The sequence below is a fragment of the Cottoperca gobio genome, chromosome 13 (assembly GCF_900634415.1).
Source record: "Cottoperca gobio chromosome 13, fCotGob3.1, whole genome shotgun sequence".
Classification (NCBI taxonomy): Eukaryota; Metazoa; Chordata; class Actinopteri; order Perciformes; family Bovichtidae; genus Cottoperca; species Cottoperca gobio.
Genome location: NC_041367.1, coordinates 9658437 through 9674673, shown reverse-complemented (window position 1 = coordinate 9674673; position 16237 = coordinate 9658437). Strand labels below are relative to the sequence as shown.

Below are 16237 nucleotides of genomic sequence, written 5' to 3'. Positions count from 1 at the left end.
GGATTGCTAAAAATGATGTTGTAAGTAATATTGGGCAATGATATTGAAAGTAATATTGCACATGATGATGAAAAAGTACTATGGTACAGTAAACCTCAGATTTGCTGATCAAAATCACAAGACAGGGACCCTCAGTAAGATCGGGATATAAAGCTATATTGTCAAAGTGTTAATACGCCTACTGAAGGAAAGCTGCAGGACAGAGTCACCTGAAGTGTTCGTTCTTTCAAAGATACAAACTGTCCAATAATATTCCTATTCATAATCATACTCATTCAATGATAACTTCAATGCATATTCTTTTACAAACTGACAATGTGTAAGCACCTTCACCTCGGTGTGAAAACAAACCATTCATGTCTCCCAAAGGACTCGCATCAACATTGAACCTTTAATTTTTTCCCCATCATTATATTAAGAAAGGTACATATAAGTATATTCCTCTCAACTTAACAAAGAGCACATTTGGGCTTGAAACATAGTTTTCCAAATGCAATAAAGAAGAACTTTTGCATGGTGCAGATAACAGTGTAATGACTCCTTTGGGAGATTAAAACTCCTCTTACACAAAATTACTAAGAAGATTAGTGTGGCATCAGAGCTTCCTCAGAAAGATGCAAGGCGTTTTACTTTTATGATAATGGGGTGGTAAATTGTACATATTTAAATATGTTTTATTATTAACACTGAATTGCTGTCGATAATAAATGTAAAGATGTAACACCCCTAACTATGTATTTATCCCATGTATTCGCTGTCCTTATGGATCCATGTGATATTATAGACTCCTCCGTCAAAGGTAAATTAAAAGATAAGAAAAGACTGCCGATCAAAAGATCCAGCTCCACATAATGGTTGCAACCATAGACTGTATATATAAGGCTGCTACTAATGATTATTGTCATTATCATTTAGTCGTTTGGTCTGTTAAATGTCCATGCCAGTTTCTCAAACTCCAAGGTCTTTAAATGTCTTGTTTTGTCGTCCAAAACCCAAAGATATTCAGTTTAATATGATATAAATCAAAGAAAAGCAGGAAATCTTCATATTTGACAGTTATTTACATGATGAATTACTTTGAGTTGCAGCTTTGCTCCACATTTCTGTGAAAAGGGAATCATTTCATTTCATTTAATTTTTCTGGTAAAACTTTCAAGCAACAATAACGAGCAGGCTGCAGCAGACTAGACAATCCTTCATTTTATTCCAATTACGTGTACAGTAGATCACTATAGGAAGCTAACACAGTATATGCGGTAATCAGTCACCAGTTTATGCTCATCCGAGAACCAAACCATCGTACAACAACGACCCAGAGCAACGTCTCCATGTTGGGTGCCACGCCGCATTATTGCTAGAAACCACATCACATGTCAGACAAGATGCTTCATGGTGCCGCATGAAGTCCGCTGAAATATTTCTCTAAAATGCTAAATAAATTGATCCAACCTCCACCAGGATAAGAAGCTGCTGACATTTGTTATCATTATTACTATGAGGAGTAGGGTTATTATAAAGGCGTTCAGAAAGATGGAAGACAGTGAAAAGTAAAAAATCAGGCGGGAAGATTTACTGTATTTTACGCTTAAATATTCATGACATCTTCATTAAGGCATCACACCGTTCGTCTTCATGTTAATTTTAGTGGTGGGCCTCTTTGGAGCATTAGCATTTCCCCTCAAAGCAGACAAACAAGTCACCAATCTCTGGAGCTGCATACAGCAACCTGCATGTGGATGACATATCCAAGTTGTCACATAATACCAAGATCATCTGAGATGTGCAGGATGTTAAGTTATTATATTTATGAGAGGTGGATGGAGAGTTTAATCTACCTGCCGCTTCCTTTTGGATGACATGTGGTGGGATGGAAACTAACAGTCTAAGTTCAGGATTTCTGTTGGAGAAAAAAAACCAGACGGCTTCGTACTTTTATCCCCTGCTGTTTAAAAAAACTTGAGGAAGAAGAGTGCACACAGTCATGCTAATGGCTTACCAGCTGAGGGTTGAAAGAAAACCTTAGTCACATTTGCATTTTGGCTAAAAATGAGACTTTAGTTTAGGTTTAGTTCGTTTTCATCCAGGCAGTCTCATGTGGCATAATAATATGCCCAATTGCAAAATGCTGCTTCACATGCAGCATTGATGACTCCTATAAACTGTAAGATATCAATTAATCATGTACAGATTCAGTGACAATCAACAGAAACAATCTATTTGACAATTCAGAAAAATATTAAGCAAAACATACTGGGCTCAACAATTACAAAATACAAAGTTAAACAATCATAAAATCTAATTTAACACCTCAAGTGTCCTTAAACCGGCTGACGTGACCTACTTAATAATATATAAATATATTGATATATTGCTTTATTGAGGTTATACTGCTAAAACATAATGCTAAACTTTGTATCAGTCGCTGTAGAAGGCGAGAAAAGCCTCACAGCAACTAATCGCAATTAAATTCAGTCTTACAGGAAGGCTCGTTTAAAGACACTGATGCTCAGTTAGGTCATGGCTCAAGTATAAGTCAACTGTGACACAACTTTGAATCAAAAATAACTGAGGTGCCACTTGACATTTGAGTAAACCTTTATATGCAAATCCCAAAGAGTCTTATAAAAGTGTTTCTGAAACAAAAGGACACAATGCTTACTAGTATCTAGAAATATCTTAAGTTTCCGCACTGCTTTTCTTATATCCACAGCTCCTCTACTATAAGGCAGTAACTACAGTGGGGTACTGAATGGACCAAAATGAAGCATAATATGGAGATCAAGAAAAAATATGTCCTACATTAAAATATAATCACTTAAAGTGGTCATTTCTTATACTGCTTTTTTCAAGTTGCTATTTGCTCATTGTTACACTAGGGGCCACCATGTGCGTGTGTTTTGATGACAGAGAACACACACACACACACACACACAAACACACAGCCCACCCTCATTTACAGTACTCAGTCACTGTCGATGGTGTTCACTTTGGGAATTTGTGTAAAATGGAAAAAGAACAAAAGCCCGTCACACACCTAAACCTCCAGTCATCTGTTTTTCCTGAGGTGCAAAGAAACCATAACAAAACATCCTCAAACAAAAACTAGTTGAAGTGGTCGTCTTGTGTGTGTGTTCAGTACACAAACCACACCTGAGTCAATGTTAGAACCTGTTTATACTGAGCCGTTACGTGTATGTGCATTATGTGTACATTTTGTATTCCTTAAAATGAAACATACAGGCTAAATATAGTAAGGCGTAAAGTTTGCACGTGGCCAAAACAGCTGCTGTCTGATTGGTCCTCCACCTACAGCGACAATCACTGATAAAAAAAACGACATTACAATTTCAAGAGAAAAAAAAAGAATACACAAATTAAGTTGCAATGTATTATAAGATTATCACAACAATGTGTGTTATGCATGCGATCATTTATTTAAATAAAGTGTTATTGTGATATGTATTTATATGTGTAATGTTGTTATTCTTCTTTATTTTTCAAATGGACCTAAGGTCTGAAATAAAGTATTAATGAAACAATAACACACAACAAGGAGTTCAGTTAGTAGAGTTCAAATTGTGATCTAACTTTAAAGTTTGTTTTTTGGTCACTATGGTCGCCCATAGTTAGTTTATTTGTATCAGGGAAATCTAACTAAAGCATAATTATCGTTGCTACATTTATCTGCAGTTATTACCGTGAACACTGATTTCAAACTGTTTCAACCGTTGGCAGGTCTCGCGTCAAAGTCTGTTTGCCCCAACAATAGTGTTTCCTGAAGCGTTGCCCTCTGGCGTTGGGGTTAGGGTTACGTTAACGTATGCTCAGTTGTTACAGAGATAATCGCTTGAGGTTAGGACAAAGGAAGGGGTCCGGTTAAGGAGAAACACAACGATCGGGGATGTTGTGGACACAACACCGGAACGATGTGTCCTGATAAATTATTTTCACACCTTCAGGCATATCAGATATAATTATTTACTGTGTTGAAGGTATACATAGGTGTAATACAGATAAAAGGGATCTATTGTGTTTTAACGGAAGTTATTGTTTCTAATCGGCTGTCGTTTGTATTTATAAAGTTATATTATAACGGGAACACACCTCCTTCAAATCAACATTTTTTCACAGGGAGGACTCTTACATACCACTTCGGATATTTCAGCTGTGTCTCAGACGGGGGCCACACAAACGTTTGGTCACATGGTTGATTTATGGTTGGCCTTGAAAGCTCACAGCTGGTTGGACCACCTAAAATGGCCACTCACCATCACCATAGATCCAAAAAGGGGTTGCTTTGAAATAAGGCCCCACAAAATACTGAGCATGTGACACCAGTGTAAACAGATCATTCATCTAACTTCATTTAAGACTGACTTAAAGTGACACATATTGAGTTTTGCTTTGCAAGTTGTTTAAGATTATATCAAAGTCCATATTAGAAAAGAGTCTACGATAATTGTAATATAATAATTCAAGAGCTAAAACCAGTCGCAGTATCAATTCAGTCAAGGTGCAGAAGGACAGTTAACAGCATTAACAGTCTGACATAATCATACAGTGATCAAACTGCAGTTTAAAGTGCAGGTCACAGTACTCGCTAATCTGCTTTTGTCTCAGCAGCAGGGGGCGCCGCGGTTGAAGTCAGCAGTCTGGTAGCTTCACCCTGAAGCTCCACTGAACCCTCTCCACCTCCTTCCACCCCATCCTCCTGCTCCAGCCCCAGTGGAGGCTGTCTTTGTGCCGCAGCGTGCCTTATGCGAGCCCTGTGCCTTCGAGGGTGGAGGAAGAGTGCAGGGTCCGGCATCGCTGTGGGCTCTGCAGGGCCCATCACCTTCTCTATGGGCACACACTCTCGGCCACGCTCCACTCTGGAAGACACCCTGGCGCTCTTACGCTTGGGTTTAACCACAGGAGAGGAAGGGGAGGCTCCTGACGGCATCTGTGGAGAAACAGAGTTCTGCTCGGCCCCATACTGAACCCCCTGACAGTTGGCCCGGGCCAGGAGTCCATGCCTCTGCTGCATCCGCTGGTGGTGCAGTTTCTGCCTGGCAGCATGCAGCTGGAAGGAGAGGTACGCTGCTGCCTCGGTTTGTTTCTGCAGCTCCGTGTTAAGGATGGTGGAACAGTGGCTGCGGTGTTTGAGCTCCTCCAGGAAGTGGCGCTCCTTTTCCTTGAGATTGGCTCTGAGGGCTCCCACCAAAGCCCCTTTGAGACTCAGCTCCTGACGAAGCTCTCCTAAGGTGCACTCCCGCTCGGCCAAACGGCTCTCCACGTCCCAACAGCGGTTCTCCAGGAGCTCCTCTTCCTCCTGTAACTCTGACACAGAGATGGACCAGAAATACAAGCGTTAAATACCTGCAGGTGTAAAATGTAAAGGTTTCCATGCATATATAAATGTGCCTACATACATCAGCTGCTACATTTATATGTAACGTACTACAATGTACAACAAATCACCAAAAACAACAAAAGCGTAGGAGACACTGTTGCCCGGCTCTTAACTTAAATAATTATTTAAAACTGGAAGTAGCATGAACCAGCCTGGTTCTCTAGAGATTCCTGGCTGGAGGTAAACATGAAGCTGCTTAACAAGAAACGCGCAGCTTGCATGTTAAAAGACTTTGATGGGCCTGGAGGACCATTGGGACAATGTGTGCAAGTTCTTTGTCTGATCTTATTATATTTTGTGGCAGTGGGGTGTGGTGAGGGCGCCGGCTGCTGGGGAGAGACAGGAGTGTCCCAGCTGGAGGCCAGACAGCTGAACGGAGTCAGGTAATCAGTCACATAATAAATGCATGGTGATGGTCTGGTTCTGTTCTCTTGCAGTAGGCTGGGCTCCAGAGGATACAGAGACCCTCCTTCAGCCACCACGCAACGCCGCGGACAGGAGAGCTGTGACTGTTAAGGAACGTTACCTGTGTGAGCCGAAAGGCCAGTGGTGAATAAAGTGTGTGACCCTATACCTCCTCTCTGTCTGTCCTTTTAACCGACTGTGGATAAGAGTCTTCCACATATTTATTATAATTTGCTTCGAAAGGTGTGTAGTAATACCCTCACTTATTCTCCGACTACTTTTACATTACATCTTAGTTTCTTGCTCCCACCTGAGAAGGATTATATAAAGAATGTATATGAAAGAAAGAGAAACATTTGAAGGCTTTGGGTTTTGCTCTTGCATCCCCCCTTCCTGTCTCTGTTTTGTTTATGTATTACGGTCTTTTGAATCTCTTTATATATATATATATATATATATCAAACTTAATTGAAAAAAAGAAGAGATTGTTCGGATCATATTTTGGCTGAGATCCACTCAGTAAGATGAGCAGTTCATGAGGCCGAGTCTGAGTATTTGGAATATCACCAGTTCCCTCTCAAAGTCTTAAGAGGATTATCAGAAACTGGAACATTTTGGTGGCTTTAGAGCTGATCAGCAGCTATAAAAGACACACAATATGGAAAGAGTAATCTCTATCCCACCCCAAATTGACAGACTAGAGCTTGGCAATGTTTCTTCTTAATACTTTGGGATTAGTTTTAAAAGATTCATGATCAAACTTCTTCCAGACGTCAACGTCAACTCAAAACTCTTTGCATTACAGTTGACGTAATGTAATTACAGGAGGAGATAAAAACATGAGACGATTAATCAATCCTCAGTATTTTCATATGTTCGGTGGATGGAGAGAGAACACTAGCCAGCACAGATCACTATAAACATGTCTAAACGTTGACACGTGTTGTTTTAAGTTAAACCCTGCTTTACTTCTCAGAGCAAGGTGCAGGCATGCTCCACCACAGATACATTTCACACTGTACATGAGCTAATCTGATATATTTCCACGCATTTGCGCTCTTTGACAGTAAAATCCCCCAGAGGAGAGGGAAGCATAGATAAAAAAGCCGGTGCAGCAGCCTCGGGGCTGATTTAGTTGAAGATTACATTGACAGAAGCCGGCACTGATGCCTCTGCACATAGAAATAGGTCAGTGTGCAGGGAAGGAGAATCCCAAAGGGTGGAGGGAGGTTTGGTGAGTCCTGGAGGTGAAACTCTAAAATCTGGAATCCATATTTGGATTTAATGTAATATGGTGCTTCATACGTTGATAAAAGCTTTGAGTTTGAGGTTAAAGCTGCTTCATTTTATTGCTTTATGCCATTTTCCCCTTGCTCTACCCTCTTATTTTTCTGTCTGTATGACTTCCCTTTATAATACTAAGTGCTTTTTCATCCGTAATTTCCCTTCTATTTACCCCGATCCTCTGTCTCTCTCCCTCTGTCTTCCAGGATGAATCTGAGGACCAATCAGTCTCACATTTTCTGTCGCCCATCACCACACCCAGGTTGAGCTCATATGCTAACTATAGACCACAGTACCTAATGTGATCTTAATATCCTTCCATACATCTCCCCTCCTCCACGTCTGGAGCTGACCGCATCCTGCCGCCTTGTCTTTTCCCCTTCATCGCTCTCTTTGCTACCTCTCATTACCTCTCTCCTTACACCTCTTCTTCTCTCCTTTTCCTGGATCTACGTCTCTTGTTCTCAGCAAAGTCTTGTAAGTGGACACCCCCTCTGGGACAACGAGGAAAAACGAGAGCAGGGAAAGAAAAAGAGGATGGATCAATTTGTCAGGATGGGAGGAGAGCAGAGCGCTGTAGCTGTGCTGTATTGATGGATCTGGGGATAACCTGTCCTGGAAAAGGAGATAGGGTCTAATGGCTAAGTAATGCAGCCAAATGCGACAGTCCACCCCTCCCTCCCTTACTATCTAGTCTACCCCCTTACACACATTCACACAGCCTTTTGACTCGTCTTCCCTGGCCCTGCCTCTAATTTGGTGTGACAAAATGGTGCCTACTTTGCTTCCCTGCATCCAGAGACAACACGGTCCTGCAAATGTGTTGAGGCATGCTGTCTTTGCAGCTGTGTCAGTGTCCTCTAGGGCAGAACGACTAGAAGAAAAAAATCTAATAATCGCAGGATCTTTGTCTGATATAGCCACAATATTGGAAGGAATAATCATTTTTGCATCATCATGTGTCATCAAATGATAATGTTGTGACATTTTTGAGAGCATCTCTAGAATACATCTCTGCAGCACCACAATACTTCATTCAGAATATTCTTTTGACATATATTTTGCCCTTTAACAAATATTGCGCCTCCTGCGATTTGGATATATATTGCACTAATCCATATTTCAATTCCGATAACATCCAGATTACTTGTTTAGCCCTAGTATCTTCACAGCAAGGGCGTGCAGCCCTCATATATCTGCGACACATTCACACTTAAAACAAGGGAACAAAGATGCACCCATGATCTGTCCTGTGTATGGTTGGTCAGAGACGTCCCCCTCCTTGAGCATGAGGAAATGAGGAGAGAGAGAGAGATAGGGAGGCATGGGGGAGAAGGCGGAGGAGGGTGACTGACAGGGATCTATCCCCCTGGGAGATGGGATGGACAGACGGAGGCAGAGAGGGATGCTGGCGTCTAGTTCTGGTGGATTGGGGGTTGAGGTTGATCGGGTGAAGACAAACAAGCCCATGGAGACGTGAACATGCGTCTGTCTTTCTGTCTTCAGTGCAGACGGAGAGCTTGGTCATGATGGAGGTAAGTGAGGAAGAATAAACATACCTATTTGATTTCTTCCTGGAGGCTTCACCTCTAGATCACTTGTCAACTCTGAAAAGCACACGAGAGAGCAGTTACGTAAGAGACACACACATGAACTCCTTAAATACAGAGGCTGAAATGTCTTATTAAAGCTGTAAGCTGATCTTTTCAGTTTGCATAACAGATGCTTGATGCCATTTCCAGCACATTTTCAGTGAGCTCATGCATCATTTATGAAGCTAAATCTGAAACTTTACATCAAACTGATTTCCTGTTACATTACTTTTCACAGGCTGGAGAAAAAACTCTCTTCACTGCAACCTCAATAAGACATATAAGCATTATTAGCATTCCTCACTAAAATCACTTAAATAAAAACTCCTGGCTGTGGAATCTGTTTTAAGAGGAAATGCAAACCAAACAAATAGGGAACCCAAAAAAAGTTGAGTGAAATTCGAAAATGCTTGCCCTTAAGCAGAGTCGCATTTATCACAACATCTGATGCAGCTGAACTGTTTACACTTTGTTGTGGCACATTTCAACATATTAACCCAAAGCTACAGTTTCACACTGAAACATCCTGCAGACTGACGGATTATAAAGGTCATACATGATTTAGTATATATATATATATATATATATATATATATATATATATATATATATATATATATATACAGTAAATGTTCTCAAGTGATTTCTTATAGTCATCGGACAATATGATTATAATAATAGGATTATGTTGGCCAAAATAATAGTGATTTACAATATTATCCCAGATAACCTTCAAAATGTGTTTAAAACTCTTAACATGGCACTTAAACATACTGGAGTCACTTTAACTTACATTTAGTTGAGAAATTAATATTTCTGCATCACAGATGGGACACGCATCTTTTTGTGTGAAAAACAACCAATCTTAAATAAATTAATCATAAATAAAGGATTAATACGAAATATAAAATAGCAACATTATGTGAGTCTTTCTTATGATGATTCCTGTATTAAATAATATATATATTCAGTTATCTACCATGATAGTGAGCTATGCAGATGATATTCACTATTATGTTAATTCAGCTATTATTATACAATTTTAATTCTGCTATATTATATTATTTTAATTCTGCTATTTTATCTGCTATTTTAATTCGGCTATTTTTATAATGGTACTTCAGACTCATTTACATCTACACTGTGATTATTGTACTGTAAATGCTCTTATTCTGTCCTTGTACTAATTGTTATGTTTTTGCTGTGAAGCACTTTGGGCTGCAATTCTTGTATGAAGGTGCTATACAAATAAAGCTTATTATTATTATTATTATTATTATTATTATTATATTATTATTATTATTATTATTATTATCCCAATAATTTCAATTCACCACGATAAATGTATTGTGAGTGTTTTTTATCCCGTCCCATCCCTAATTTCTGATACCATTTATGTAAAGAGGTTGACTCTCTGTATTATTGTGTAGTTTGTGTTTCCTCTGAATACTAATACTGTGTGTCATGTTGTAGATGAATTGCATGTCTTGCATTAGTGGATGGCCTTTGAATCCATTTGTCTTGCTCAATATAAAAACAGACACTCAGCAGCCTGCTTGTCTCCAGGCTCGACTGGCCAATAAAACCATGATACTTTTCTTTAGTAGTGCAGGAAGTAGTAAGAGAATGATGTTACTATGAGATACTCCTCCAACATGATTAGGATTATCCAAATATTAAATGATATGATATCTGGCATTTTCTGATTCTGGATGGATTATCTGTCATGTCAGTGCATTACGGCAACTAATGGTTCATGTTTTTGAGAAGATAATGTACCAGACTGGTGTATGGTACTCAGTTATTAGCAGGGTTGGATTGTCCCTGATTAAAAAAAGAATTGGGCTTAGAGTCTCTGACTCCGACTGAGGTCGGACTGCTGGTCGTGTCCGGCCTGTCTGTCATTTCAGTTGTCCCTCAGAGCGGCCGGACAGCAGGGAAATCTCTACATTCAGCTTTCAGCACACACTCAAACAAGAATGTGTGTGTTTCCACTAACTTTCAGATGAATGTGGCATAGATTTGTCCTCTTTTCATTTCCCATAGCCAGAAATCTGAACGCTCAATCAGCCACGGCTGATGATCGTAAATTTAAAAAGGAGAAAGTCATCGTTGTAAATCTATAACTCTCTAAAACCACTCACTTACATACTTGGATATTTACTAAAAAAAACAGCAGATGTGTTATTCCTAGCCTTTTATCCTCCTCCTGTCACACCCTTTCTCCTTCTCTCTGCAGTCAGCATAACACGCCCACCCATGCAGCTGGCATAAAGAGAGAAAGACAGAGGAAATGAAAAGAGATAGTAAGGAAGGGGAGGATAGAGCAACCCCACACAGGCAGTTGCAGAGAGCCAGACTTGCTGGTTGTCGTTTCAGTATTGAACTGACTTCTAAATATGAGAGACTTTGAGAGGTCCTGTCTTCTAGTCATTATCCATCAATCAACCAGACTTTATTTGCAAAGCACTTTTCATACAAGTAAAATGTAATAACAGCATTAATTAGCCAGGCTAAAAAGGTAGGTCTTGACTCGTGAAGATAATTAAAACGCAGGAAGTCGGCTCTAGGAACTATTTCTTGAAACAACAGTCAAACAATGAAAAGGAGGAGCGCAGCACATTGCAGCATCCAGAGTGTGTAAAGCTTCGTAGGTCCGCCTTATCTCCTACAGCCTCACTGAGCATTCAAGGTTTTTGTTTCATGGCTCGACCTTGAATGTTGCAAACATATCTTGAACACACCACACACACACACACACACACACACACACACCCACACACACACACTTAATTGATTTCTATGACACACAATAAACACAATATATCAGAGAAAAAGCCCCAAATTAAAAAACAAAAGACAGAGATTGATTTAGCTTTTTGTAAAAGGAGACAGAAGTAGAAGAGCCACTATTGTGATGAGAACGAGAGTTTAGAACAATAATAAAAAAAAAAAAGGAGGTTGAGAGTACAAATGCAGAGATAATATGCACGGCAACATCGTCACATCAACCTTGCAGTATCCTTCCAGGCTGCATCTATTACACCTGCTAGCTGCATTAGCATATCAGCAGCACCTATAGCCTCACAGCTGTCCTCCAGACTCTTCATTACCTCATTTTATATCTGCGATTTCTTTAAGACAATCCAAAAATCGAGAGAATTACAAGTTATACATGCGATATAAAAGTACCATGGACTCAAAACTACTGATAAAGCGAAGGACTGCATGTCAGGCCACACCTCTGCAGGGAGTAGTCCTCTCTGGGACTCCAATGTCTAAGAATTAATCAATTCCCAGGGAGGAAAAGTGAGAGAGTCCAGCGCACACTACCTTACTGGCTGGCCTGCGCTACCAACCAGGCAGAGCGCCTCAACAACATCTGTTGTTAGTAGGACACAGCCCTGCCGGGGACATCTGTGAAAGCAACACATCTCCCCAACAACAAAGTGTACAACTTGAAAGATGTGAAAGACATGAGCATTAAGAAGACCAACGCCTTTTCAAGAATATGGTCTTTGACATAAGTGATGTGACATGTTCTGGTTTAACACAAAACTGAGTTTATGGTCTCAATTGCTAGTTTTAAGTCTTCTTAAATACAGCATGATGTTCATTTAGTAAATGATTGTCCCATTTAGAGTAAAATAGATGATAAAGCAGGGTATGCTTTGAAGGCATAGCTACCTTGTGATTGACAGGTCGCTACCACAGCGTAGTCTGATCTGGGTGTTGTCTGTGTTTTCATCTTAGAACTGTAACCCTTTCACAGTGTGTTTTCAGTTCATGAAAGTTAATTGTTACATTTTGGTCGCCCTATCGTGTCGATTCTGGTTCCAAAAATGAAAACTACAGTCACTCTGGCCACACACTGTCTTTGTTTTCTTGGAGCTGAAATGTAAGCAATCTGCAACATCAATCTGTGTTGGTGTGTTAGTCTCTTCCTCTCTGTCCATCTCTACACACACACACACACACACACACACACACACACACACACACACACACACACACACACACACAATAACCTCCACGCACAGCAGATGTGATCGTGCAGCAAAGCTACAAAGTGATGGAGGGGGTCGTTTTCCTCATAACTGGTCACATTGGCTCTGAGCCAGCTCAAACACACACACACACACACACACACACACCCACCCACACACACACACACACACACACACACACACACACAAACACACACACCACTTCCCCCTGCTCTTTCCCCCCCATGCATTTGTTAACCACAATCCTGTTCATATGGATTACTAAAGATATGGGATGTATGGATTAACCATGATGGATATGTTTCTATGCATCTCTCTGTGCATTGTGCGTCTTGTATGTGTGCTTGCTTGTATGCATGTGGGATTGAGTGTATTCAGTCACATAAGGGGATTCTCCTCCACTCTAAAGACACAAAGCTGCCCCCTAAAAGGTTAAATAGTCATTTTTTTATTTTTAGGTTAAAGTTTTGAGCATTTGAGGTTAAAATCAAGGTCAAGTTGAAGTGAGTGTTTGGTTTAGACCGTAACACCAACAACAAAAGGATAAGGACAGCCTCCAGGGAATTAATTAAATGAATTAGAACATCCTCTCAATTATAGTAATACTAACGTGTGTGTGTGTGTGTGTGTGTGTGTGTGTGTGTGTGTGTGTGTGTGTGTGTGTGTGTGTGTGTGTGTGTGTGCGACTGCGCATGATTGTGTGTGTGTGATCATATGCACTTGCTTGCATGATTAAATAGATGACATATCCATTAGGCCCAAAACAGGAAATGATGTAATCTACAGGAATTGTAGCACGACATCACCATGTAGTCATCGTTGATTGATGGTGCATGCACACACACACACACACAAACACACACAAATACACGCACACACATCAAATGAACAATAAGGTCTTTATGCACATGGGGTGATTTAGTTCCTCTATTTGAGATGGAAATGACTATACCTGCAGATTGTAACTAAACACACAACAGTGTTCCTTATGAAATTAAATATGGATCATGTGGTCCATCAAATGAAGGTGAAATCAGTAAGAAGCTTTTACTTGGATAGAATAATATCTGAGTACAGGCTTGATGGATTATTATAAAATGAAACAAAAACCTCATTAAGAAAGGCCACAAAACTGCCTTCTATCAAGCCTGTAATTAAAAATCTGTGTAAATCTTCTTTCTGAGGGTCAATGAGAGGCATCCTTGCTGATTATAGCAGCAACAAAAGACACCAAAGGGATCCTTCACTTTTATGTGAGCTCATTAGCGCTGAAATTATTAGGCAATTATCTGCACAGAACTTCAAACAAAGATGCCAAACATTATCTGGCTCTTGTTTCTCAAATGTGAGTATTTGCTGCTTTTAAAAAAAATCATATATGATAGTAAATGTAATATATTTGGATTGTTGCTTGAACAATACAAGTGTTTAAATAAAGTAAATTGGGGGGATTTTTGAATCAGTTAGTTGCAGCCCTTTAGAGCCCGAGGGGATGAATCCAAAAATATATATATCCTTTTTGGTTATCTATCTATAAAGCATTAATAAACTATTAAAAAACTATTTATCAGAATCAGAATCAGAATTTGGTTTATTGCCAAGCAGGTTTTCACATACAAGGAATTTGCTTTGGTGTGTAATGGTGCAAACATAAACACAGTAGGAGAAATAAGAGCAAATACAGAATAATATAAATATAGAAAACATAATCTACAGAGTGTTTGAAAAATATGTACAGTATATCTTAATTAAATTAAAATTAAACGTGTTGAAGTAGCAGAAATGTGCAAAGGTTCCCACATACGTACGAGTAGTATGAGGTAGAGTTGTTAGTGACATATAGTATAAACCCTTATTGTATAAAGAATTAAGTCATATTTAAGTACCTTCCAATAACTCAACGGTGTATATTTTTGGAGTGTCAACATTTTGGGGTCACTAAAAGTTTCGTGGCTCCCTCACACACATGCACATGCACACACACACACACACACACACACACACACACACACACACACACACAGCAACCGCAGCAGTGTGCGCCTCACCTGAGCATCGTTTCTGCAGGGAGAGGATCTCACGGTGGAGGCCGTGGAGTAAAGTGAGGTGCTCCTGCCTGAGAAACACCACGCTCCTCTCCACACTCCCTATCTGCTCAGACAGGCTGCTCTTATCCCCCATGGCCGAGTCTGGAGGGGCAGAGGGAGAAAATCAAAAGGATTTTGGGACTGATATATTTGTTATGTTTACCCCACCAGCATCCATCTCAGCCCTTCTTCAAAACACTACCTTTTCCAACTTCATATTACATTGTAAAGCTGCTGAATGTCACTTTCACATACTGGGAACATTGCTTATGTCAGCCACACAGAGAGGGAAGTTCTGTATTGAGGTCATGTGGGAGCTATAAATAAGGTTTTGATGATCAGAGAAAACATGCAGCTCTGGTCAGGATGCAGCTACATCAATAATTATTCATCCTTTGCATTAGATCTTAAGTCGATGCAAATGCATCTGCTTACCTTTAAATGTGTGCTAAGTGCCCTAAATCGACTAAATGTGATTCGCAAGCGTTATAAAAACATCCTCCGATCCGGGCATGTTGGCCTCCAGTGCTGCTCCAAATCCTGTCGGCTGCGGCATTCACCCAAACACATTTTATCTGAAGCTTTAAAGTGCTTTTCAGCTGCATGTGACGCCGTTTGATGAGAGGACGAAGAGGCTGGAAAGCTGCGTAAAAATACAAAACCAACACGATGCATGGCACCGCGGTCCTCCGGCAAAACCGCTCCCCGCTGCAACATCGAGCAGCATTAACAAGAGGATGTTTTCAAAACCGTCGATATGCAAAAAAAGCCTACGAGGAAAGTGCGCAGTCTGCTTCTTCTTCTTCCTCGCCCACAGACGGAGACATGAAGCTGCTGTGGACTGAGGCTGAGCTGGGAGATGATGAAAACAAGACACCGGGAGCAGAACACGCGAGAACATCGTACGACAGAGGCAGCGGGACAGCTGATTGGAGGGACCAGCCCACATCAGCTGCACGTCGACTCTGGAGAGGATCGATACAAAGCAAGCGCGTGGGGGTACAAAGGAAAACACGGTACTGTAACGAGTCACTGGGGAAAACAAGGACATAAAAAGTGTATGCAAGCATTTTTTCACTTGCTGTAAATCTGTCAAATTGTTTACATCGTGGTTTGATAGGTGTCATTTTTGCATCACGGATAGAGACAACTCAGACTGCTGCAGTGGTTCTCAACCTGTGGGCCGCGGACCCTAATGGGGCCATCTCAGGAGTTACACTGTTGTTTAGTTCTCTAGGCGTAGGGGAAGCAGTGATGTGCGGTGAGGTTTATGGCAAAGGAGGCAGGAAAGGTACATATTTGGCCAAAAAGGAACATTACATTTATAGCGGCTCAGAGAGGTATTTGCTCTGCACCCTCTATAGCGTTTTAGTGGGCTCACGTGCGCCCTCTTCAGTGTGGGCTCACGTGCGCCCTCTTCAGTGTGGGCTCACGTGCGCCCTCTTCAGTGTGGGCTCACGTGCGCCCTCT

At 40.6% G+C, this 16237-nt stretch overlaps 1 protein-coding gene across 1 annotated transcript; it reads right to left on the bottom strand.

The window, feature by feature from the left end:
* Nucleotides 1-1187: 1187 nt before the first annotated feature.
* On the bottom strand, nt 1188-15600 carry ccdc92ba (coiled-coil domain containing 92Ba). The gene is made up of 4 exons (XM_029447042.1): nt 15203-15600; nt 14729-14869; nt 8641-8688; nt 1188-5319 (listed from the first exon to the last, which is right to left on the bottom strand). The coding sequence occupies exons 2-4, from the start codon at nt 14859-14861 to the stop codon at nt 4601-4603; spliced, it is 900 nt and encodes a 299-aa protein (XP_029302902.1). The 5' UTR covers nt 14862-14869; nt 15203-15600; the 3' UTR covers nt 1188-4600.
* Between the last annotated feature and the right edge of the window lie 637 nt (nt 15601-16237).